This window comes from Desmodus rotundus, chromosome 4 (assembly GCF_022682495.2).
Source record: "Desmodus rotundus isolate HL8 chromosome 4, HLdesRot8A.1, whole genome shotgun sequence".
Lineage (NCBI taxonomy): Eukaryota > Metazoa > Chordata > Mammalia > Chiroptera > Phyllostomidae > Desmodus > Desmodus rotundus.
This window is the reverse complement of record NC_071390.1, coordinates 80,551,355-80,575,619: the sequence shown is the minus strand read 5'-3', so window position 1 is coordinate 80,575,619 and position 24,265 is coordinate 80,551,355. Positions and strand designations below refer to the sequence as shown.

The following is a 24,265-nucleotide window of genomic DNA, read 5'->3' as shown; positions in this document are numbered from 1 at the left end:
AATATATAACCTTATTTTTGTTTTTCTTAATGTTTTTTTCTCTGATCATTTCAGCCTATTGCTGTGGAAGTTTTCTCTGGAGATGGACGAAATTACCTCCTTGCTTTTCAGAAAGGAATTAGAAATAAAGTCTATCAAAGGTATTGTTTATTACAGATACTTTATAATGCTATCCTGGGAAGAGATGCAAGGGAAACTAGTGTCAATTTAGGTAGTTTTTAAAAATCTAGAATTTAGATCAGTGAATTAACTTCTTTGAAAAAAATGTTCATTTCATTTTTGCCAACCTCTTAAAACAATGTTTTTCTAACTAGCTTTTATAATGATGCTCTTTTATTTTGAAATGCCTTTTTTTCTTCTGGTAACTATAGTTATCAGCAAAAGCTACTTTCATCACTAATTCCTATGTCTACAAATGTAAAACAGGATGCTGAAACTGTAGCTTCAAAAATTATACTTTAGGTTCAAAATAGGCTTTTTCACATTGAATAAAGAGACTGAGTTTCCTTAGAAATTACATTCATATGAGACTTTCTCTGGACTTGGAAGTTGGATGCCTTCATCACTGAAAAAGTAGCACGGCAAAGTAAAGCAGTTAACCTAATCTAAACATATTTTACTTTTGGTAAAATATATTTACAATGTACGTTGTAAAAAACAGTACATATCCATGGCACTCGAGGATATTTCTGTTGGATGTATGAATAATAAGGCTTTTGTGAACTGATCATAGATACGAGAGACCTTCTCTTACTATTTGAAGGGTGGCATAGATGCTGCAGCCAGCCCTCTAGTAAGGCAAGTTTTGTATTTTAAGTGATTGCCATGAGGAATGACTAATATCAAGCAACATCCCTTATCATTACACTACAGTAATATTACCAGTGAGCACCTGGGGGTGGGGTTGTTCTTAGAATCAAGTGGTTGTGCATGTAGCTTGGTAATTCACATATGGGAAGAACTAAGTAAAGTGACTGAAATTTTAATTATCTGATATTAATCTCTAAAGGTGATACTGTTTTCAACACTAAGAAATTATTTACCCTTCATTACTAAACACCATTACTAGGAGATAAGTTTCTCTTTCTCTGAGAAATTTTTGTGTCCACATTCATTCCAAGAATTTCCACATAATTCTCTTTGCCTTTAAAAAATTGATGTTGACATTGTAAGCAACTCTGAAAAAAATTTGTGTCACAAAAGTTTCTTTTCTTGTGTGTACCTTCATTTGTTCAATGATATGTCTGTTCTGCTGTTCACTTAGCTATCATTTCTTGATGTCTTGTTCATATTTAGCTGTTAATCACTCTGGGACTTCATTAAGTTGGCTTAATTCCTGTGAATTAGTGTTGCAAGGCCTCTTCCTCCGGTAACATGGCAGCATATGTAAAAATCCCAAATGACTGATTTTACTATGGACCTTTGTTATTTGGCTTTGGAAGGCAACATCTTATCCCTTTTTTGTAACAGTGTTCTAACTATTGTGTATTCCCGTTGCCTGCCATTTATTGGGAAATGGAGAGGTAAATGCAACAATTAAGATGTAAATGAACCATCCATCCTTTTTTTTTTTTAATTTAATTTTATTTTTGTTTATTCTATTACAGTTGTCCCAATTTTCCCCCTTTGCCCTCCTCCGTTCCTCCCCACCCCTGCTCCCACAGTCCATCCCCATCCTGTTGTCCATGTCCATGGGTCCTTCATACATGTTCTTTGACTAGTTCTTTCCCCTTCTTTCCACCATTTGCACCACCCCCTTTCTTCTGGCAGCTGTCAGTCTATTCTCTGTTTCCATGTCTCTGGTTCTGATTTGCTCGTTAGTTTATTTTTTTTTTTCATTAGATTACTCTTATTAGTGATATCATACAGTATTTGTCTTTCACCTACTGGCTTATTTCACTTAGCATAATACTCTCCAGTTCCATCCATTCTGTCACAAAGGGTAGACATTCCTTCTTTCTGCTGCATACTATTCCATTGTGTAGATTCCATTGTGTTTTTTCATCCATTTATCTACCGATGGGCCCTAGGCTGTTTCCAGCACTTAGCTACCGTAAACAGAGCTGCTATGAACACTGGGGTGCATAAGTTTTTTTGAGTTATTGTTTTGGGATTCTTAGGGTGTATTCCCAGCAGTGGAATCAGTGGGTCATAAAGCAGTTCCATTTTTAGTTTTTTGAGGAAACTCCATACTGTTTTCCACAGTGGCTGCACCAGTCTGCATTCCTACCAACAATGTACTAGGGTTCCCTTTTCTCTACCTCACCAGCACACGAAGCAATATTTTTGACAACATATCTCCAATGCAAGGGAAATAAAGGAAAAAATAAACAAATGGGGCCACATCAAATTAAAAAGCTTCTGCACGGCTAAAGAAACCATCATCAGAATGAAAAGGGAACCAACTGTATGGGAGAACATACTTGCCGATGATACATCAAACAAGGGTTTAATCTTCAAAATGATAAAGAACTGACATGGCTCAACAGTCCGATCAATCCAGTCAGAAAATGGGCAAAGGACTTGAACAGACACTTCTACAAGGAGGACATACAGAGGGCCCAGGGACATATGAAAAGATGCTCAGCATCACTAGCCATCAAAGAGATGCAAATTAAAACCACAATGAAATATCACCTCACACCTGTCAGAATGGCCATCATTAATAATCATCCATCCTTTCTGAAGCTCCCATTAAATTCTAACTGAGATTTCATTTCCAATTGTATGCTGTTTTTAAATTTTCCAGGTTTTTGGCTGTAGTGCCATCTCTAACAGACAGTTCAGAGTCTGTATCTGGGCAACGACCGAACACAAGTGTGGAGCAGGGGTACGTTAATTTAATAGTAAAATTGGGATGTTTTAATCAATTTCCTTGGAGTCTTTTAAGCATGCATATATGCCTATATGCATAACTGAGTACATACTATACAGATTTCTGTTCTGCTTCTTCCATTCAGTGTTTTATGTAAATATTTCTCCTGCTTTAAAAAATTCTTCAGAAATATTACTGTATTTGCTGCCTATTCAAAAGGATTAATAAAACATCCTTTTATTTGTAAATATTTCATTTTTACCATGTTCCCTTTTTATAATAATGGAAGTGTAATTCCTGATTATTTTTTAGACTAAAGTCCCCTTAGTAAAATAAAGGGGTGTGAATTTGAAGGGTTTTGGTCCATAAAAATTTCCATAAAAATTATACATGTTTATATTCCACTATATGTGAATAAGTTTAATTATTTCCATAACATGCTTGTCAACTTTTTATATTTTTTTAAAATTTTTACTGATTTTATAAAATGCTTTTTTTTTTAAGTTTTAAATGTGCATTCTTTTATTAGTAGTACTAGAGCTCTGTAAATGTTTGTTAGCCACTTAAAATCATCATTTGTGAATTATCTATAACGTTTGACTTTTTTTTTCTGAGTTTTGTGGTAGTGATGGTGGTTTGATTACTTTTTCTTTTAATTGAGATATAATTGACATACAACATTTGATTAGTTTCAGGTATACAATAGGATGATTTGATATTTTTACATATATTTTGAAATAACCACCACAGTAATTAGATAGTTAACCTCTCCTGTTGAGTTTTTACTATTAATTTGTATGGAATTTTTCTAAAATAATGTATTACTCTCATGCTTGTCATATTTGTTTCAAATTGCTTAGGTTTCCTCTTAATTTTTTTTAACATTTAAATTTAAACTTACACTTTTATGTGTTCAAACCTATCAATGGTTCCTTTTGCTCTTTTCAGCTGCTGCTACTCATAGAAAGTCCTAAGTGATGTAGTCATTTTAAGAATCCATATACCCACCTCAATTTACGGTCACTCAGGACTTCACTGCTTTTGGCTACCAATGAATTATTACAACACGCAAGAAAATGACTTAAAACTTTAGTAGAGATTGTGTAATTTGTACATAAAATTTGAGTCCTGGTCTGTGTATATCTAAATATATTAAATTCATATATTTCTCTTTAGGTTATTACTTTTATTTTTCTTTAACTGAGATTTAGCAAATACAGATGCTAAATATATGCTTTTGTTAACCTCAGAAACATGTTCTGTTCCTAGTCATCTGTATTATTAATATAAACACAGGAAGTGAAAGGCTCCCTTAGAGTACATTGAGCCCTTTTTCTACTTGTGATCAAATTGCTAGTACTTTTACCTACCCAGATAATCTTCAACTTGCTATATTGTTTCTCCTACTTTTTGTGCTGAGTTGGCAGTTCTTAAAGAACTTCTAAAAGCTCAGAGGCAAGAAGCAGATATTCATTTCCAGCTTTAATCTTCTAAATTGTTCCCTTTCTTATAAACTTGAGGAGTGATCATAGCTCTCTTTTTGAGAGGGAGTACCCTCTGCTCCCCTTTTCCGAATGCGAAGAATTTGTCTAGGAGTGCAAAGTGGTGTCTACCGTTGAGCTGAGTCTATTGATTTCCTTTCAGACAATAAAATATATAATTAAGTGTTTGCCTACTGGTTCAGTAACCACTTTATAATCTTCAAAATATTAATTAGCAATGTTAGAGAGTTGTTAAGCCTAAAGAAGGGATTTATAGCATTCTAGAAAAGGCTGCCATCAAAAAAAAAGTCCATAATACTGAATGCCATGAGCAGGAAGAACTTTTCTGTCAGTATATTCATATGCTCATTCACTTATCAACATCTCTTTTAGGAAATATGCCATGCACCTACTATGTGCAAAATATTGTATATTATTTCAGTTATTACAACTTAATGTATTTAAATCCTTTTATGTAGTGATTACTGGAAAAGGTAGAAGGTTGTACTAGATTGGTGTTTTTCAAACTCTTTTGCCATAACCCACAGTAAAAAAATAACGAGGCCTGTCCAGAAAGTATCCAGCCATGTAATATGAAAAATAGAGACACTTATTACAGAAGACACAAGATACAAGAAGCATCATACATAGGACAATTGTATCTCAGTCCCCTTCAAAGTAGGCACCTTTGGGACCTCACACACTTCTCCCAGTCACCATCAGCTGCCCCATCATATTTTCCTGAATCTCATTGACAGTCTGAAATCTCATCCCTTTCAAAGGTGATTTTAGTTTTGGGAAAAGCCAGGAGTCACAGGGCACCAAATCTGGGCTGTAGGGGAGCTGGGCCATCTGGGTGATTTGATGTTTCACCAAAAAACTGCAGGGGGCATAATGTGTGAGCACTGCCATGATGAAGCATCAGTTGCCCATGGCTGCACCTTCTGAATCTTCCAAATAGTTCCCACAGAGGAGTGTTCAAGCTTAATATAGAGTTTGATACACATTCATTTCTCTACTCACTCAGTCATTTTGAATGTGACAGCCACACAGTACCCATGCTCACTCTGCCTTATCTACTGCCCCCAATGAAAGTCCAGTGAAGTCGTCAGTGCTCACACATGCACATTCCAGTCCACTCTCCTTGGCTGCCAGGTTACATCGATGTTGCATAACCCATTCTCACTTTATAAACAATGGCTGGAGTCTTTCTGGACAGACCTCATATATTCTACATTGCATCCTAGGACACAAACTGAGTTAGAGAAACTAAGATAAAATGTGCTGAAAATACTTTCCATTACTATCTGTGTTGCCTTCCAATATTCTATTTCCTTTTGTTCGATTCCATGTCATTTCATATTTCAAATTGCTAACCGTAACCCACTAAACCAATTTTATGACCTAATAATAGGTCCTCCATAGTTTGAAAAATTCCAGGACAGGGTGACTTAAAATTTTCAACTCTATGGTTAGTCAGATTTAAAATGCTATTGCTGCCCTGGCTGGTATAGCTCAGTAGATTGAGTGCTGGCCTGAGAACCAAAGGGTCGCCAGTTCAATTCCCAATCAGGACATGCCTGGGTTGCAGGCCAGGTTCCCAGCGAGAGTATGTGAATGGCAACCACACCTTGATGTTTCTCTCCCTCTTCATCTCCCTCCCTTCCCCTCTCTCTAAAAATAAATAAAATAATTTTAAATTTAAAAAAATAAAATAAAATGCTACTGCCTACAATTTAATTATTTCTTGTTTTCAGATCTGGGTTGCTTAGCACTTTGGTTGGAGAGAAGTCTGTCACTCAGAGATGGGAGGTAAGCCTCCTTCGTAATTTATAGTTGGATGGTGTTAAATAATACTTTATTTAATACCAATACAATATTGAAGTTAAAAGCACTTCAATAACCCATAAAATATGTACCATAGGAAGAAAAGTATTGTTTTTGTTCTTTGGGGGAAAATTTTGATGTTCTGAAATCTATAAGAAGAGAAATTGTCCTTTACCTCACTTTGCATATAACATTTTTAAAGGGAACATAGTGGAGATAATTGATTGCTCTAAAATAAACCTCTATTTATCTTTCTCAAGAGAGGTGAAATAAGTAACTTCCAGTATTTGATGCACTTGAACACTTTGGCTGGCAGATCGTATAATGACCTCATGCAATATCCTGTTTTTCCTTGGATCCTGGCAGATTACGACTCAGAGGTAAACCTCAAATCATTTTGTCCAAGTGGAACACATTTCAAAGTAATTAAGAGATAATGCAATGGCTCCAGTGTTTTATTTGCTTTATAGTTTAAAGTTCTCAGCAGCACTTATTCCAAGAAGATGAGAAGAGCTTTAGCTTGGACTTACATGGAATGTGGATAATTGACAAACTTCTTGGATATTAATTCATAACTTCTATTTGGTTTCTTAAGTGTTAATCAATTTGTTTCCACTGGTGGATGTCTGTCTCTCTCTTATCTACACTGAATCCAGTTTCAGAAACACAAATCTAATTGTCATCCCTCTGTTTAAAATGATTGAGTGAATCATCATCACAATTTGAAGAGAACTTAAAAACCTCTGTAACGTTCCCTTTACAAAGTAGCTCTTACGAATCTATCCTTTATTTAGTCCCAGGATTTCTATTCTGGGCTACCCTGTCAGTCTCCTGATGTACGCCCCCAGTAGCTCTGCAACCACTATGCTCCTGGCATGGAATTTCCCCCAGTGCTCATGCACAGCTCTCCCACTTACCACCTGGCTAGCTCCATTTCACCGTGCAAGACACACATAAGTATCACCTCTGGGGAGCCCTCTGTCCTCTCTCTCCTCTTCTTGGATTCACACACTGCCCTGAAGATGTATTGTGATACTTTGTTTTACAGCGTGTCATAATCATGACTGGTATCTGGCTCTACTCGACTGAGGTCCTTGAGTGCAAAGACTATCTTATGTGTCTTAATTCCCAACATCTAGAATAATGCCTGGTACTTAGTATATGCTTTAATGTTTGTCAGATTAACAAAAACAATTAATGAAGTATTTTGCATGTACAATTTGAGGGGACAAATGTACTAACTTGACTTATATTCATAAATGTGGATCAGTTTCTCCTACCCAAGGCTTTTAAAATACAAGCTTGGCAAAGTTGGTCAGTCTTATGCTCTGTAAAAAGAATACATATTAATTATCCCACTGGTGCATATTTCAAATTTCTACTTTTAATCCTTCAGGAGGTAAATTTGGGTTTCCTTTCAAATACGTGAATTATGTCAGCTAAAGATGAGTGTTTAAAGTAATCTGTGGTAAGTAGTCTGAAAGATTCCATCTCAGTTGGAAAGTTACTTGATCTTGTTTGACGCTGGGTTTTAGATGTGAACGAATTACGGAGTGCTCTGCTTTCACTTTCCAATCACCTCTAAGAAGGAAATGCTCAGAAGTGAAGTTAGAGTGAAACAGAGGAAGAGGGGAATAGAACAGCGAGGAGATTTGATCCTCTGGTTATGTGGGTGATGGAGGATAAAGATGAATTGGAGCTTTTGTGTCCAGAGTCTCCTCCTGTGTCCTTGCCAAGAATGGGAAGGATTTTCCCTCCTACTCCTCCTCTCCAAACGTGGATCCTGAGTGCCTTCCTCTGTGAACACTTAATTTCCAAAGCAGTTGTCTCCAAATTGAATCACTTCACAAACTGCCAGGTGCCTCTCTGTAAGTGTGACTAACCAATAGGTACATAGCCTTGTTTTGGAGTCCAGTTCTGCCAAGGTGACTCCACAGATACTAGCACATTTACAAGTCGTCATTGTCTGCTATTGCCGCCATATGTATCTACAGTGATGAGGATAAAGGATGTATAGTGATGTGTTTTGTTCTGTATTTTAGGAGGTAGATCTTACTAACCCCAAGACATTTAGAAACCTGGCTAAGCCAATGGGAGCACAAACAGATGAACGATTAGCTCAATATAAGAAGCGATATAAAGACTGGGAAGATCCTAATGGTAAATAACTTTTCTTGTCATTAGACTTTGTACCTAATTTCAAAAGTCAGCCATTATTTAGTGGTCTGACATCCGTGCATCTTTCCACAAATTGCTTATATATCGTTACATCTATATATGTTATATATCCACATATCTGTATAACTAACTATCAGAGTAGAAAATCAGGTTTTGTATGACAACTGATGGCCATGCCTAGCAGGGATTTTTTTAGATAGCCTGTCAGATACTGATAGAAATGTAAATATGTGTGCTTCGTATAGGGCAGAAATTTTCCATCCTAACATGTCTTCAATTTGAATCGTATTTAGGCCAGGAACTACACTTTTTCATTTATTAACTCTTCATTTATTTTTCAAACCCTGTTGCATTAAAAAAAAATTGACTACTTTCTGAAATACTATTCAGTGTACTTAAATTTACTATATTTAATGTTTGTCATGCATGCCTCTCAAACAAGTAAAACAATGAAAGGAAAAAGAAAAAAAAAAAAGAAAACCCCAAGCCTAACAGTATTCCCTATGTGGACTCTGTTCCCCCCGTTAAGAAGAGCGGTAAAACATGGCACAATATTTATAGACAATTTAAAGAAATACAAATTTTCACAGCCAGAACCTAGTGAATAATATCTGTAAGTCAATAAATATCCCGCTTCAGTGGAGATGGTTTGCTTTTAAGAGTTATCTGCTACATTGAAGCCTCAAAACACGAATTGTTAGATGGGCTTAGTTTGAAGGAAAAGGCATCGAATCATACTTACTTTTGATTACTACCAAACATGTGAGGGGTAGCAGTGTCAGCATACAGTTTTCATGCTACAAGTGCCAGCACTAACTGTATTTAGTGTCACAGTTGCCACACTATTAATACCAATTTTTTATATTTACTCTTTTGTTTTCAATTATGCTTTAATCTTCTTTTGAGCAGGAGAAACTCCAGCCTACCATTATGGGACCCACTATTCATCTGCAATGATCGTGGCTTCATACCTAGTGAGGATGGAGCCTTTCACACAAATCTTCTTACGGCTACAGGTAGAGCTCTGAATTTAGAATTTTTCATTTTATACAAGCCTTCTTTCTATTTAAAATTGTTGCTTAGTTAAAAATATTGTTATCCTGCTTCACAAGAAGGCTTGTGAAATTTCAGTCTCAAAAGTAATCAAATATAATTAAAGTGAAACATTACTGGACTAAAACTAATGAGTGAACTAGAATTTATTTATAATAAAGTGCCAAGGTCCTTTAGCCAAAAAAGGAAGTAACACATGAGGTCTGTTTGGAAAAAGTCCAGCCATTGTTTATATAACAAGAACAGTTTGTGTGACATCGATGTAGCCTGGCAGCCTGGGAGAGTGGACTGGAATGCACATGTGTGAACAATGAGGACTTCACTGTACTAGTCAGTGGGGGTGGTAGACGCCATTGAGTGAGCATGTGTACTGTGTGGCCATCACATTCAAAATGACTGTGCAAGTATAGTAACGAATCTGTGCTAAATTTTGCATTAGGCTTCAACATTCCTCCATGGAAACTATTAAGATAATTGAGAAGGATGCAGCTATGGGCATCTGGCGATTGGCAGTTTCATCACGACAATGTACCCACTCATGTATCACCAAAAGTTCTGCCAAGAAACATAAAATCACCCAGGTGACTCAGCCCCTCTACAGCCCAGATTTGGCACCCTGTGACTTCTGGCTTTTCCCAAAACTAAATTCACCTTTGAAAGGGAAGAGATTTCAGACCGTTGATGAGATTCAGGAAAATACAATGGGGCAGCTGATGGAGATTGGGAGAGCTGTGTGAGGTCCCAAGGTGCCTGCTCTGAAAGGGACTGAGGCATCATTGTCCTATGTACAATGTTTCTTGTTTCTTCTTCACTAAATGTCTCTATTTTTCATAGTACATAGCTGGATATCTTCTGGACAGACCTCATATGCTTTCTCGCCATGTATATGGAATTCAGCCTGAACTGGTTGAATTCAATAAACAGTTCTTAAAAAGACATTTGCTGTCTTTTTTATTATAATTGCTTTTCTCCACATTCTCTTTCATTTATTCAGAAAGTATTCTAGGTGCTTAGAGGACTTCTGTGAATAAAGACAAAAGTCCTGCCATGTGGAGCTTACATACTATTTTGATTGAAGGAGATAGACAAAATAAATAAGTATATTGTCAGATGTTTTAGAATATGATAAATGCTATCAGAAAAATATAGATCTGGGAAAGGGAATGGGAAGTACAGGAATTGGAGGTGAGGGAGGTTATGATGCAGTTTTAAAGAGTGCTCAGAGTAGGTCTCCTTGAAAAGGTGATATCTGAACAAAAACTGGAAGGTGGTGAGGGAGTTACTCATGCCAATATCTAGAGAAAGTGTTCTAGACAAAGGGACCAGCCCATGTGAGTGCCTCGAGTGTGGTGTGTGCCTGAGATGTATGAGAAGCAGCAAAAAAGCCAGAGTGTCTGGAGCAGAGTAAGTGTGGGGAAAAGTCAAGACTGTGGCAAGCCTTGATGGACATTGTGTGGAGTTTGGCATTTTCCCCCAGTGCACTGCATCCTAGAGACAAATACTCTGCCTTCTCCGGGAGTGTGATTGAGGAAGTGGGTGGTGTATCTGTGAAGCTGCGTAAGCAAAAGAAATCCCATTTCTGTTTGAGTTTGTTTTATCAGTCTCTATCTTTTTTATCACCTTTCTAGTTCTCCATTTAATTCTTACTGGTATGAGAACTTCAATGTCATATTATTGATGGAATCAGTCAAGCAGATATATAACTTGAGCATCTCCAACTGTAAATGACTACATTACAATCTTTAAGAGATCATCATCAAAATGTGGAAGAATTCGTATTCCTTATTGTGTTGCCTCTTTCTAAAAACTAATATTTTTTAAATGACTTTACATTTGCATTTTAATTGATTACAAAGCAAATGCATTGAGCACCCTTTGTAAGGAATATCCCAAAGAGAATTTTCTTTTTTTTTGGTCATTTAAAATATTGTTTATTTGACATAGGATGGTGGGAAATGGAAATATCACCAAATATTTCTTCAGGGTGTTCAAGCCCTTGCTTGAGCTTGACGGAAGCTGCGAGGTGGGAGTGGTTCTCTAACAGAGAGGTGCCTTCTCATTCTGTCCACAGGGGGGCCACTTTGACCTGGCTGACCGGATGTTCCACAGTGTCCGGGAGGCCTGGTACTCTGCGTCAAAGCACAACATGGCAGACGTAAAAGAACTGATCCCAGAATTTTTTTACTTACCAGAGTTTTTGCTGAATTCCAACAACTTTGATCTGGGTATGTAGAGCTGTGGCATTATCTTAGAAATGTTGTCCAAGAAGAGACAGGTAGAAATAAGTGACTTTTCTAAAGATTGTCTGCAGTATACACTGACAAGATGTCCTTGTGGTTTCAGCTGCTGCTAGTTACTGTAATTGGGTGTCTGCAATTAAATATTTTTTTAAAATAGCTGTTTCACACCCCAGTAAATTCAATAAAATTTAAAAAGTAAATTTAAAGGAAAAAAGGCTTTACTGGGTTGAAATCCAACTTTAAAAAAATGGAAAAATAGCTGTTTCAAACCTAGATCTAGGAAACATTTATAAACTGACACAGATTACATCTACTGGTTAGAATATTGTTATTTCAATTAAAACAAATGTGAGGTAAAATTTATGTGAAAATTATTACAATTGAAACCCATTAATAGTCGAATGGCGTACCCAGATTTTTGTTTTGTTTTAATCTTATGTATTGCTTGTGGAATTCTCAGCTTATATGCTAGTATGTTTTAAAATTAGAACTTCAGCCCTGGCCAGTGTGGCCCAGTTGGATGGAGCGTCACGCCGTAACCGAAAGGTTCGAGTTCGATGCCCAGTCAGGGCACATACCTGAGTTGTGGGTTCAATCTCCAGTTCGTGCACATGCAGAAGGCATCCAGTCAATGTTTCTCTCTCACGTCAATGTTTCTCTCTCCCTCTTGTCTTTCCTAAATCAATGAAAAAATATCCTCAGGTGAGGATTCTAAAAGTTTTTTAATTAAAATTAATATTTCAAAATAACTTTAAGTAAATTCCTTTTTTAAAAAAATCCTGTTAGGGTACTATTTTCTAGAAAAACAGGACCAAATCTCCATTCGTAAAAAGGAGAGAAATTTGATCAGTACTCTGTTCCCAGTATGTTATCCAGCAGTTACAGGAAGTTGACTTTGATTACAGTTTTTTGGAACACAGTTTGCTGATCTGTTTCTGGTTATTTCTTTTAAAACATGTCAGAATTCCATTGTTTCCACTGTAGGATATTCCCACCAGATAATGTTCTGTTTTGTATATTTTTAAAGATTTTATTTATTTATTTATTTTTAGAGAGAGGAGAAGGGAGGGAAAAAGAGAGGGAGAGAAACATCAATGTGTTTGCCTCTTGCACACCCCCAACTGGGGACCTGGCCCACAACTCAGGCATGTGCCCTGACTGGGAATTGAACTGGCGACTCTTTGATTCTCAGGCCAGCACTGAATCCACTGAGCCACACCAGCCATTGCTGTTTTATACTGTTTTTATACCTCATACTTTATACTGTAGTTAGCGTTCAACATATAAATCATTACAGTACTATCTCAAGGTGTTTCATCAATAGAAACTTATAGGAACTATTCATGTCTAATCATTTGAGTGATTTCTCTTTTTAAAATTTTTTAAAAATATTTTTTCCTTAGTTATCCATCAGCCTTCCTAACTTTGTGAAGTAATAGCCGCAGGTCTAATGGGGAAAGATAGTAAGATTCTCTCAGTAGCTCCAGCATAAGTCCTGAAATTGAGTCTTATTACCTCTGGTTGTGCCTGGAGCTCACCCTCAAGTAGCTAGACACCAAGGTCTAAGATTTAGAGTTGGAGGGAATGATGGTTCCTGGAAAGAACAGAATAGGTGATAAACAAGGAAAAACAATGAACACATACATGGCATTTGAATATGGCTACACATTAGTGTTGCATTACAATCACTTACAGTTTTCCTTTGGAGAATACATTCTTTTCCCTAGAAACACCACTCTTTTTAAAAAAAAAATTATTGTTATTCAATTACAGTTGTATGCCTTTTCTCCCCATCCCTCCACCCCACCCCAGCCAAACCCACCTCCCTCCCCCACCTCCACCCTCCCCGTTGATTTTGTCTGTGTGTCCTTTATAGTAGTTCCTGTAATCCCCTCTCCTCACTGTCCCCTCCCCACTCCCCCCTGGCTATTGTTAGATTGTTCTTAACTTCAATGTCTCTGGTTATATTTTGTTTGCTTTTTTCTTCTGTTGATTATGTTCCAGTTAAAGGTGAGATCATATGGTATTTGTCCCTCACCGTCTGGCTTACTTCACTTAGCATAATGCTCTCCAGTTCCATCCATGCCATTGCGAAGGGTATAAGCTCCTTCTTTCTCTCTGCTGCGTAGAATTCCATTGTGTAAATGTACCATAGTTTTTTGACCCACTCATTTGCTAATGGGCACTTAGGTTGCTTCCAGTACTTGGCTATTGTAAATTGTGCTGCTATGAACATTGGGGTGCATAGGTTCTTTTGGATTGATGTTTCAGGGTTCTTAGGGTATAATCCCAGCAGTGGAATTGCTGGGTCAAAGGGCAGTTCCATTTTTAGTTTTCTGAGGAAATTCCATACTGTTTTCCACAGTGGCCGCACCAGTCTGCATTCCCACCAACAGTGCACTAGGGTTCCCTTTTCTCCACATCCTCTCCAACATTTGTTTGTGGATTTGTTTATGTTGGCCACTCTGACTGGTGGGAGATGGTACCTCATTGTGGTTTTAATTTGCATCTCTCCGATGGCTAGTGATGCTGAGCATCTTTACATATGTCTCTGGGCCCTCTGTATGTCTTCCTTGGAGAAGGAGACACCACTTTCAAAGAGACAAATATGGAAACGTACAAAAAGGAAAAGATACCCTCAATCTTTCAGAAACACTGGATTCATTATAATAATCTGTGTAGCAAAAATATTTCAGCGAGACTACTGACAAACCTAACCAAATGCTCCACTTTTAAATAAGTAATGAAAGAAGGGTCATGTGTCTGTCATGCTCACCTTCATAACAAATCATCCTTCTCCCATGAAATCACATAAAAGCTAAAGCCATAAAACTCTTAAGAGAAAAACATAGGGTTAAATCTTCATGATCTTGTATTTGGCAGTAGATTTTTAGATAGGATATCAAAAGCACAAGCTACAACCACAAAAACAAAGAAAGATAAATTAAAACCGATCAAAATGTAAACCTTCTGCATTCAAGGACATTATGCAGAAACTGAAAAGAAAACCTTTAAATATTTGCAAATGATAACATTTTATGAAGGCCTAGTATCCAGAATTTAAAGAACTCTTACCACTCAACAACAAAAAGATAAACAACCCATTTTAAAAAAAGGGCAAAGGACCTGAAAAGACATTTCTCCAAAGAAATTAGTCAAATGTTCAATAAGCACATGAAAGAGGTTCAATATCAATAGTTATTAGGGAAATGCAAATCAAAACCACAATGAAGTGCCACTTACATATAAGTATGGCTTAGAATGAAAAAACTGCACACTCACAGAAAATACCAAGGACTGGCAAAGACGTGGAAAAGTTAGAACCCTTGTGCATTGCCGATGGGAATAGAAAATAGTTCAGCCTCTGTGGGCAGCAGTTTGGTGGTTTTTCTATAAGTTAAAAACAAAGTTACCATATGACTCAGCAGTTCCACTCCTAGGTATACGTCCCAAAGAGCTGAAATAGGGAATCAAGTCCATGTACTCATATGTTCAAAGGTGCACTGTCTGCAATAACCAAATGGTAGAAACAGCCCAGGTACCTGTCACTGAATAAACAAATTGTGGAATATACATACAATAAAGGACTTCAGCAATAAAGTATGAAGTACTGATAAATGCTGCTACATGGGTGAACCTCAAAACATTATGCTAAGTGAGAAAAGCCAGACACAGAGGTTATGTAATCTATGATTCCATGTATATGGACTATCCAGAATAGATAGTTTCCAGGGATGGGGGAGAGGGGGTGAGAAGAATGGGCAACAACTGCTTAATGTTAAAAGGTTTCTTTCTGGGGTAATGAAATGTTTTGGGGCCAGTGAGGTTTTGGTTGCACAACATTGTGACGCGCTAAATGCCACGGAGTTGTGCACTTTGAAATAGTTAATTTTATGGTATGTGAATTTCACCCCAATAAAAACAAAGCAATGAAACAGTGTTTGCCTCTTCACACAGAAAAGATAGTAAATGTTTTAAAAGAAAAAACACTTGGGTTTTTCCCCACTTCTGGAATGAGTAGCATTCATCCCTGGTCCTCTTGTCCTCAGACCTTGGACATACACGGAGGGGAGCTGCTGGGCGGCAGAATCAGATAGGCCACAAGTTTTCTGTAGACCTTGTTCCCTTGAAGTGACATTTTAAAACTTCAGATAGTGCTGATTAAATACAATTATGTCACAAAATTATTTAGGGATTATGAGCAAAATTTTGAAAAGTACATTATATCTGAAATAGCCTAGAAATTATTACTCGCTTCTCATTATCAAAAAATTAGTCCTGGAGGGCACATCAGTGGGACTGGAGTAAAGGTATGAATGGGGGAGTGGTTATAATAACTTGATTGTTTTATTTTTTTTCTTAAATCATATGGTAATTCTTCTAACCAAGTCAGGACATTCCTTTAAACAATAAACTCATTTTTGTATCTCTCACTTAATATCACATTGTAAATAAGCCATCAAATAACAATGATGAAAACAAGATTATTTCTAAGGGAAATATTTTTATTGGCCCTTACTTGGAATGCCTTTGTGTTCCAAAATCTGAACAATTGCACTTCTCTATGAAAATTTCTAATGCAACTATTTATCTAACCAACTGCTGTTAAGCTAGTGAGACAACATTTTTGTTTATAGAGTCTTTCTTTACAGTGATCATCTGATTTGTACCTAAGAAAACTGTAAGCTAAAGTTAACTTTTTGGTGGTGTTTTTAAAAAGAAGAAAAAGAACATGTTTCCTTAGATGCCAGTCCCATTTAATGTGTTTTATTGTGGATAGATTTCCTAGCAAATGGTTTCTTTAATATTTTAAAGATTATCTGGCTGTGACTTAAAATAACAGAATACATTATTTTAACAATACATTAAAACAACAAAACTACGTGGAATTAATATCACTTGATGTACGTTATCACAACTTGATGTTTTTGTTTCTGCCAGGTAGCCCCATAGTCTTTACAAACATTTTTTCTGTTAAACGATACACTAACAGCAAAAATGTTACAGTTTAGATTTTATTTCTTTTTTTTTTTACTATGAAACGAAGGATTTCTTTTTTTTCAATCTCAACTGCACTTTTTTTTTTCACATTTTTTATTGTCATTCAAGTATAGTTGTCTCCATTTTTCCCCTTATTACTCCCCCCAACCCCAGGCATCCCCACTTCTCACCCTTGATCCTTCCCCCCTTTGGTTTTGTCCATGGGTACTTTATACATGTTCCTGACAACCCTTCCCTCCTTTCCCTCCATTACCCCTTCCCACCTTCCCTCTGGTTACTGACAGTTTGTTCTTAATTTCAATGTCTCTGATTATATTTTGCTTGCTTGTTTGTTTTGTTGATTAGGTTCCACTTATAGGTGATATCATGTGGTATTTGTCCCTCACTGCCTGCCTTATTTCACTTAGCATAATGCTCTCCAGTTCCATCCATGCTGTCACAAAGGGTATGAGCTTCTTCTTTCTGTTGCATAGTATTCCATTGTGTAACGGTACCAAAGTTTTTTGATCCATTCATTTACTGATGGGCATTTAGGTTTCTTCCAGCACTTGACTATTATAAATTGTGCTACTCTGAATATTGGGGTGCATAGGTTCTTTTAAATTGGTGTTTCAAGGTTCTTAAGGTGTAATGCCAGCAGTGGAATTGCTGGGTCAAAAGGCAGTTCCATTTTTAGTTTTCTGAGGAAGTACCATACTGTTTTCCACAGTGGCTGCACCAGTCTATATTCCCACCAACAGTGCACTAGGGTTCCCTTTTCTCCACATCCTCTCCAACACTTGTTGTTTGTTACTTTGTTTATGTTGGCCATTCTGACCAGTGTGAGGTGGTATCTCATTGTGGTTTTAATTTGCATCTCTCTGATGGCTAGTGATGCTGAGCATCTTTTCATATGTCTCTGGGCCCTCTCTATGTCCTCCTTGGAGAAGTGTCTGTTCAAGTCCTTTGCCCATTTTTTAATTAGGTTGTTTGTCTTCCTGGAGTGGATGTCCTGTGAGTTATTTGTATATTTTGGAGGTCAAACCCTTGTCCAAAGTATCATTGGCAAATACTTGTTCCCATATGGTTGGTTCCCTTTTCATTTTACTGATGTTTTCTTTAGCCGTGCAGAAGCTTTTTATTTTGATGAAGTCACATTTGTTTATTCTATGCTTTGTCCCTTGCTTTAGGGGCCATATCAGTGAAAATATTGCTGCATGGAATGTCTGAGATTTTCCTGACTATGTTCTCCTCTAGGACTTTTATGGTGTCATAACTTATATTTAAGTCTTTCATACACCTTGAATTTATTTTTGTGTAGGGTGTAAGTTGGTGATTAAGTTTCATTTTTTTGCATGTAGCTGTCCAGATCTCCCAACACCATCTGTTGAAGAGGCTATTTTTACTCCACTTTATGCTTCTGCCCCCTTTATCGAATATTAATTGACCATAGGTGCTTGGTTTTATTTCTGGGCTCTCTATTCTGTTCCATTGGTCCATGTGTCCGTTCTTATACCAGTACCAGGCTGTTTTGGTTACAGTGGCCTTGTAATACAGTTTGATATCAAGTATTATGATCCCTCCTACTTGGTTCTTCTTTCTCAAAATTGCTGCAGCTATTCGGGGTCATTTATGGTTCCATATACATTTTTGAAATGTTTGTTCTATGTCTGTGAAATATGTCAGTAGTACTTTAATATGGATTGCATTGAATCTGTAAATGCTGTGGCCATTTTGATGACATTAATTCTTCCAGTCCATGAACATGTTTGTGTCTTCCTTAACTACTTTCTTTAGGTTTTAGATTTTATTTCTTTAATGAGAATCTTTACAGCAAAATATGTATCAGTTCTACAGTGCTCTCTGAAGAATTTAAGATAATCAGAAATATGAGAAACTGCATGTATTCCAAATATCTCAAGGGATATTTGTACTTCATTTCTTCTCATGCAAAGAGAGCAAACCGAAAGTTACTGAGGAGTTAGGTACTCTTCCAATAACCTCCTCCATGCGAATGGCAAATTTTTTCAAAACATTAAGACAGAAATTTAGTACTAGTTAACTGTTGATGACTCCCCAAACTGTAAGCTTTCTGGAAAAGCCTACAAAAGGAAGAGTTTAGAGAAATGCTAATGGTCTGCCAAATGAGCTACCCATCCCACGGGGATTGAATTTGAGGAGTTTTTTGAAACTCAAAACAGTAGCCCCATAAAATGTTTCATTAAAGACTCCTGTGGTCAGTTAATTTCAGGCAGTGTATCTAATGCACCTCCTAGCAGTACCTCTGATGAGTCTTGCAGGAAAGAAACATGTTCGACTTCCGGTAAGTCATCATTTTCTGAAGTCATTTGACCATGAGCACCCCTCGGTTTTACTAACAGTGAATCTCTCTGAGGAAGTGAACTAAGGAGAAATCTTAGGGAAATATCAGGATAGATGATCTCTGAGGGTCCTTTCTGGTGGTAGGATTTCATAGTTCTGACAATGCACTTAAACCCACTATTTCCCTGTTACTTAATATGAAATTCTTATTTACCACGTTCTTTCATTTTTTTTTAATGTATCCAACTGCACAGGCTGTAAACAAAATGGCACCAAGCTTGGAGATGTTATCCTTCCACCCTGGGCAAAAGGGGACCCACGAGAATTCATCAGAGTCCACCGAGAGGTAATGAGAGTACACTGTGCAGTTGATCTGGATTTCACTGGGTCGTTGACTCTACAATACAAAGAGAGGACCTTGAACAAAGCGTCACCCATTTGGTCAAGTTACTAATACTAGCTTTATGATTTTTAGTTATTTTAATTTCTGTCGACCATTGGCCAGTTCTTTACTTTCTGAGGAATTAATAAATGTTGGGCAGTGACAGAACCATTGTTTTGAAATTGCAGGCTTTGGAATGTGACTATGTGAGTGCCCACCTGCATGAATGGATTGACTTGATCTTTGGCTATAAACAGCAAGGCCCTGCTGCAGTAGAAGCTGTAAATGTCTTCCATCACCTGTTTTACGAGGGTCAAGTGGATATCTACAACATAAATGACCCACTAAAGGAGACCGCCACCATAGGGTTCATTAATAACTTTGGTCAGATCCCTAAACAGGTATGGGTATTCTTATGATCACTGTTCTCTGTTTAATTTTTTTTAACGCTGTAATATTTCTTTAGCTGATCAATGACCATATAATACTTAAATTTAGACTGAGTTTTCTATAAAGGACTGTAAATATCACCCAGTAGGTTCCAAGAGTATTGCTTTCCTCCTCCCTTTTACATACAAATAAATAGAAATGTTGTTGTTCAAAGAGAATTTCCCCTCGCAGACAAGTGCAGGGCGTGCTTTCCTGCACCCGCACAAGACCTGGCAGGAGGTCAAGAGCACACTCAGGAAAGCCGATGGGACCTGCGGGGCCACAGCATGCACAGAGACGGGCTTCCGCCCTAAGGCCAGTAATTCCTTGCTGAGTTTAAGCAAAGAAACGACATGGTCGTATCCAGACTTTAAGGATCATTCTGGCTGAGTCGTGTACACACACACTCTCTCTCTGTAGAGGAGCCAAATTAGGAGCAGAGAACCACCTAGTGAGCTCTTACAGTAAGTAGTTCGGCAAACAGGTAGTGATGGTTTGAATTAAAGAGGGATGACATGCTGTTGATAAATTGATGGCAGTTGAAGGATCTTAGTTAAACTTTTCCTTTCTTCCCCGAGGGTTACCAGTGCAGAAACTGTTTTGTTCCCTCAGGGGGAAAAATATTCTGAACAAAAAAAAGTCAAGATGCATACACAGTTGCAGGGTTTTTGTTCTACTTTTGAGTATAAGAGGCAAGCAGTCTGGAAGATAAGAGTCTGGATAATAATATATTTCTAGAACATTCCAGTGACTAATACAGAGTACTGCCAAGTATAGCAACCCTAGAAAATGTAAGCCTCAGGGCCACCATATCCTCACCTCTGTACCCTAGCCTGGCTCCCATCGGGCTCTCATGTAAAAGTTCTTACGTAAGTGTTCATTCATGAACGTGCTTTTAAGTGTGGGGGTCTTTTTATAGAACTTCAGAGGCTTGTGTCATTCTTAACTTTTGTAGAAAATAACAGAACTCTGATACCATACTCCTGTATGTAGATAAAATAAGAACAATATGTAATATGTGTAGAAGCTTGGGGGCCTAAAATGTATATCTTACTTTATACATAGCATTTTTTTCCTCCTGAAAATCCAGAATGCCAAGTTCATAAATTATGATTGTATTATATTCATCTTAAACCTCATTTCATCTAAGATTTCCCAAATATCTTCCTCAGATTTCAATTTTCTAACAAAAATAACACGTATTTTGAAGATGAGCAATATTTGAAAAATAATAATCATAAATGTACATTAATACTTTTTAGCCTTGTAGAAATACTGAACAGAGATGCCAAAGACTTTCTTCTTGTTTTATTTTTCTTTACAGCATGGCAAAGTAAAAGGCAACAAAGTTCAGACTTGCAACAAATTTGTAACACCTAAAAGAGACCAAAATAATGTTGCAGAGAGAAAGGCCATGTTGAAGCCAGAAATAGCCCAATTAAACAGGATGTCTGCTTGCCCTCAGTGGCACAGCCTGGTTAATTTTTAAGTATCATTGGAAAATAATTGTCAGTTGACTATAGTTTGAGTTCATTGTCAAAGCTATTATGAAATCAGTGTAACACGATAACTCAACGGGTGGTAGCATAGCCCTGTCCCTACTTAACGAAGGTCTGAGATACTGGGCAACCTCTGAGCTGCTTTGCATTTCTTCCCTCAGAACGCAGTTCTACTGTACCTACTGGTTGCTATGATAAATGTTAGCTTTCGTTATAAAATGTTCTCTCATATCAGTTATTTAAGAAACCTCACCCACCAAAGCGAGTAAGGAGTAGACTCAACGGAGACAATGCAGGAATCTCTGTCCCACCAGGATCTACAAGTGACAAGATCTTTTTCCATCACCTAGACAACTTGAGGCCTTCTCTAACACCTGTAAAAGGTAAGATGATGGGATATAAAGTGGGATCATTTATTAATCCTAATTGAGCAGTAGTAACTTTGATATTCGTGTAATTTGTAATAGGTGCTATATTTTTTTGTGTTAAATCACTAAATACTCATTAGATTTTCTCCTTTTACTTTTCTGTTCCGTTTTATTTTTTTTTGATTGTTGAGTTTTGTATCAAAAAGAATCAAAATATTTTCTCCCCTGCTAAGATAGCAAAAACTCTAAAATACCAAATCTTGTAGCTCAACTTTTATATTATATATGTAAAAAACTTGTCACCTTCATTTATACATATTCTGCCAATTTAGAAATAGCAATAAGACTGTATTTTTAATATGCCAATTAAAAGCATTTATGAGATATCTAAAAGTACTTTTTCAAGTGGATTTTCCCCATTAGAATTTTTTTTAAAATGTATTTTTGCAAAGTGTTGAAGTTGCCATCTAAAGAAATCCAAATATTGAAGCTGCAGAGTCTGGTAAATTGGATTGGCTGCCAGTTCTAGGCCATTTGCCTCGTTACAAAGATTTGGCCTGTGCCGGCTGCTGTCACTGCCGAGCCATGGCGCTGGAGCACTGGTTTGGTCGGCAGAGATTTGGAGCAGAGCAGGGAATCTGGGCCTCACAGAGGATCTCGTGGCCTTTATTCCAGAAGTCTAAGGATTGGCTGTAACTTGAGAGGTGCTGAAGGACTAGATTGGTGGAAGGTCTCTGTGTGACATGCCTGGGAGTATCCAGGTTATTACTCTGTGCAGCCCCAGAGATCAGGAAAGCAGGCCCGGTTGCTAGGAGCCAAACCCAAATACTCAGAGACAGTGAGGCTAGAGGGAAGCCTAGAGAACACAGGTCAAGGTCAGCATCACCCTAGCAGGGCTGTGGGAGACTGAAAAGCCAAGCTCCACCACTAAGGTCATATTGTCTTAACGTGGGTGTCAGTGTGCTTGATTTGTATGAATATCTGAGATTACTTTACCATTACCTATGGAATAATGAAGTTCCTTTTCCCTGTTGTAATGTGATGATTTGTTTTGCATAGAACTCAAAGAACCTGTGGGACAAATAGTGTGCACAGATAAAGGCATTCTTGCAGTAGAACAGAATAAGGTGCTTATCCCACCAACCTGGAACAAAACTTTCGCTTGGGGCTACGCAGACCTCAGCTGCAGGCTGGGCACCTATGAGTCAGACAAGGTTTGCATCATTTCTTTCTCACTCATTTCATCTCACTCTTGCGTGGCTGGATATCCTGCTTAAAAAGAGAGTAGGGCAAGCCTAGGCCAAGGGCTTGTCAGCTGTTTCTCGAAGGCCCAGAGGAAGGAAGAGCTCTCTGCCTTAGATCAGGATAAAGGAGCTAATGGACAAGTCACGTTTCTTACAGAAGAAAGAAGCCTTTTGGGAAGTTGTATTCTAGGGCAAGCAGTTTCCCCCCTACTCAGAGAATTCCTCCGAGAGATCCTAGCCAGCCAGTAGTCAGCATTTCTTCCAACCAGAAGAGCTCCCTTTTGGTGAGTCATCGCCTGGCCCATTTATTATTTTAGGACTCTTACATGGCTGACAGAAGACCTGTCACCCCATCCCCCAATAATCAGCAGCCCCATAAGTATCTCTTGGGAGAGGCCATGTGTAGTGATCCTTCAGTGCCCTGTGTCTGCCTTCTGACACTCCCCTCCTGCAAGCAAGATGGATATAGTTTGTGCAGGTCTCTGTGTTGCACTGTAACAAATTTAGTTAACATTCTCAGCAGCAGCAGTCATGCTTTCCTTTTATATTTTAACTGGCTGAGGCAAACACATCCTTTTACCGGATTATCCCACTGCACCTTACAGAGCATCTTACAATCTGAACCTCATTTTCCCGGACTAGAGAAACTGGAGACCTCCATTAAGGTTTTTAGCAGCAACCATAGTTAGGAGTCTGTAGCAGGTAGTTCAAAGTAGAGCTTCAGTGGGAAAGTTGCTAAATTGGAACCAGCCCAGAATGTATTCAGTTGTTTGTACCTGTGTAGAGATCTCTGTTCTTCACTCAGTATGCTCATTGTGTTTCAGACATTTTACTGCTTGATGGCATGTGTGTCTCACATCTGTTTTATTTTACAGGCAGTGACTGTTTATGAATGTTTGTCTGAGTGGGGCCAGATTCTCTGTGCCATCTGTCCCAACCCCAAGCTGGTCATCACAGGCGGAACGAGCACAGTTGTGTGTGTGTGGGAGATGGGCACCTCGAAGGAAAAGGCCAAGACCCTCGCTCTGAAACAGGTAACATAACAGGTGGAAGGTACTCCATCTCTGCTGCCCACACTCTAGAGAAACTAAAAAATTTCCTTAATCTTAAGGTGCCTGAGACATAATGGACAAAACAAAAAAATGTGTTCTTTTGCTAGAAAGGGTCTCAAATGTAAAGAAAATGGAATCAGGATATATTGTTTCTAAAAATGACCTAAACTGGTCTTTTTAAAAAATCTGAAGCAAACTGTCTTTAGGAAATATAGTTTAAAATATATTTAAGTACTATAAATGTTTCCATGAAGTTATGTGTAAATTGAATTTTTACAGTCAGATTATATGAATGCTGTTGATTCATATTAATTTCCTTTCTGGATGATCTTCATTCAGCTAAACCATTGAATCTTTTACTCTTTTGTCTTTCTCTTTCTTCTTTTATCATATCC

General features: G+C 37.6%; 1 protein-coding gene across 6 annotated transcripts in view; it reads left to right on the top strand.

The window, feature by feature from the left end:
• Positions 1 to 24,265, top strand: part of WDFY3 (WD repeat and FYVE domain containing 3) — a 268,490-nt gene that overhangs the window by 229,078 nt on the left and 15,147 nt on the right. For all 6 annotated transcript variants that reach the window (XM_053922587.2, XM_053922591.2, XM_053922589.2 and 3 more), the window contains 12 exons: positions 55 to 140; positions 2,750 to 2,830; positions 6,054 to 6,108; positions 6,384 to 6,503; positions 8,166 to 8,283; positions 9,211 to 9,317; positions 11,426 to 11,579; positions 19,151 to 19,242; positions 19,467 to 19,679; positions 21,442 to 21,589; positions 22,634 to 22,788; positions 23,694 to 23,852. In XM_053922587.2, the coding sequence (XP_053778562.1) occupies positions 55 to 140; positions 2,750 to 2,830; positions 6,054 to 6,108; positions 6,384 to 6,503; positions 8,166 to 8,283; positions 9,211 to 9,317; positions 11,426 to 11,579; positions 19,151 to 19,242; positions 19,467 to 19,679; positions 21,442 to 21,589; positions 22,634 to 22,788; positions 23,694 to 23,852 (1,488 nt within the window). The remainder of the gene's footprint in view (positions 1 to 54; positions 141 to 2,749; positions 2,831 to 6,053; positions 6,109 to 6,383; positions 6,504 to 8,165; positions 8,284 to 9,210; positions 9,318 to 11,425; positions 11,580 to 19,150; positions 19,243 to 19,466; positions 19,680 to 21,441; positions 21,590 to 22,633; positions 22,789 to 23,693; positions 23,853 to 24,265) is intronic.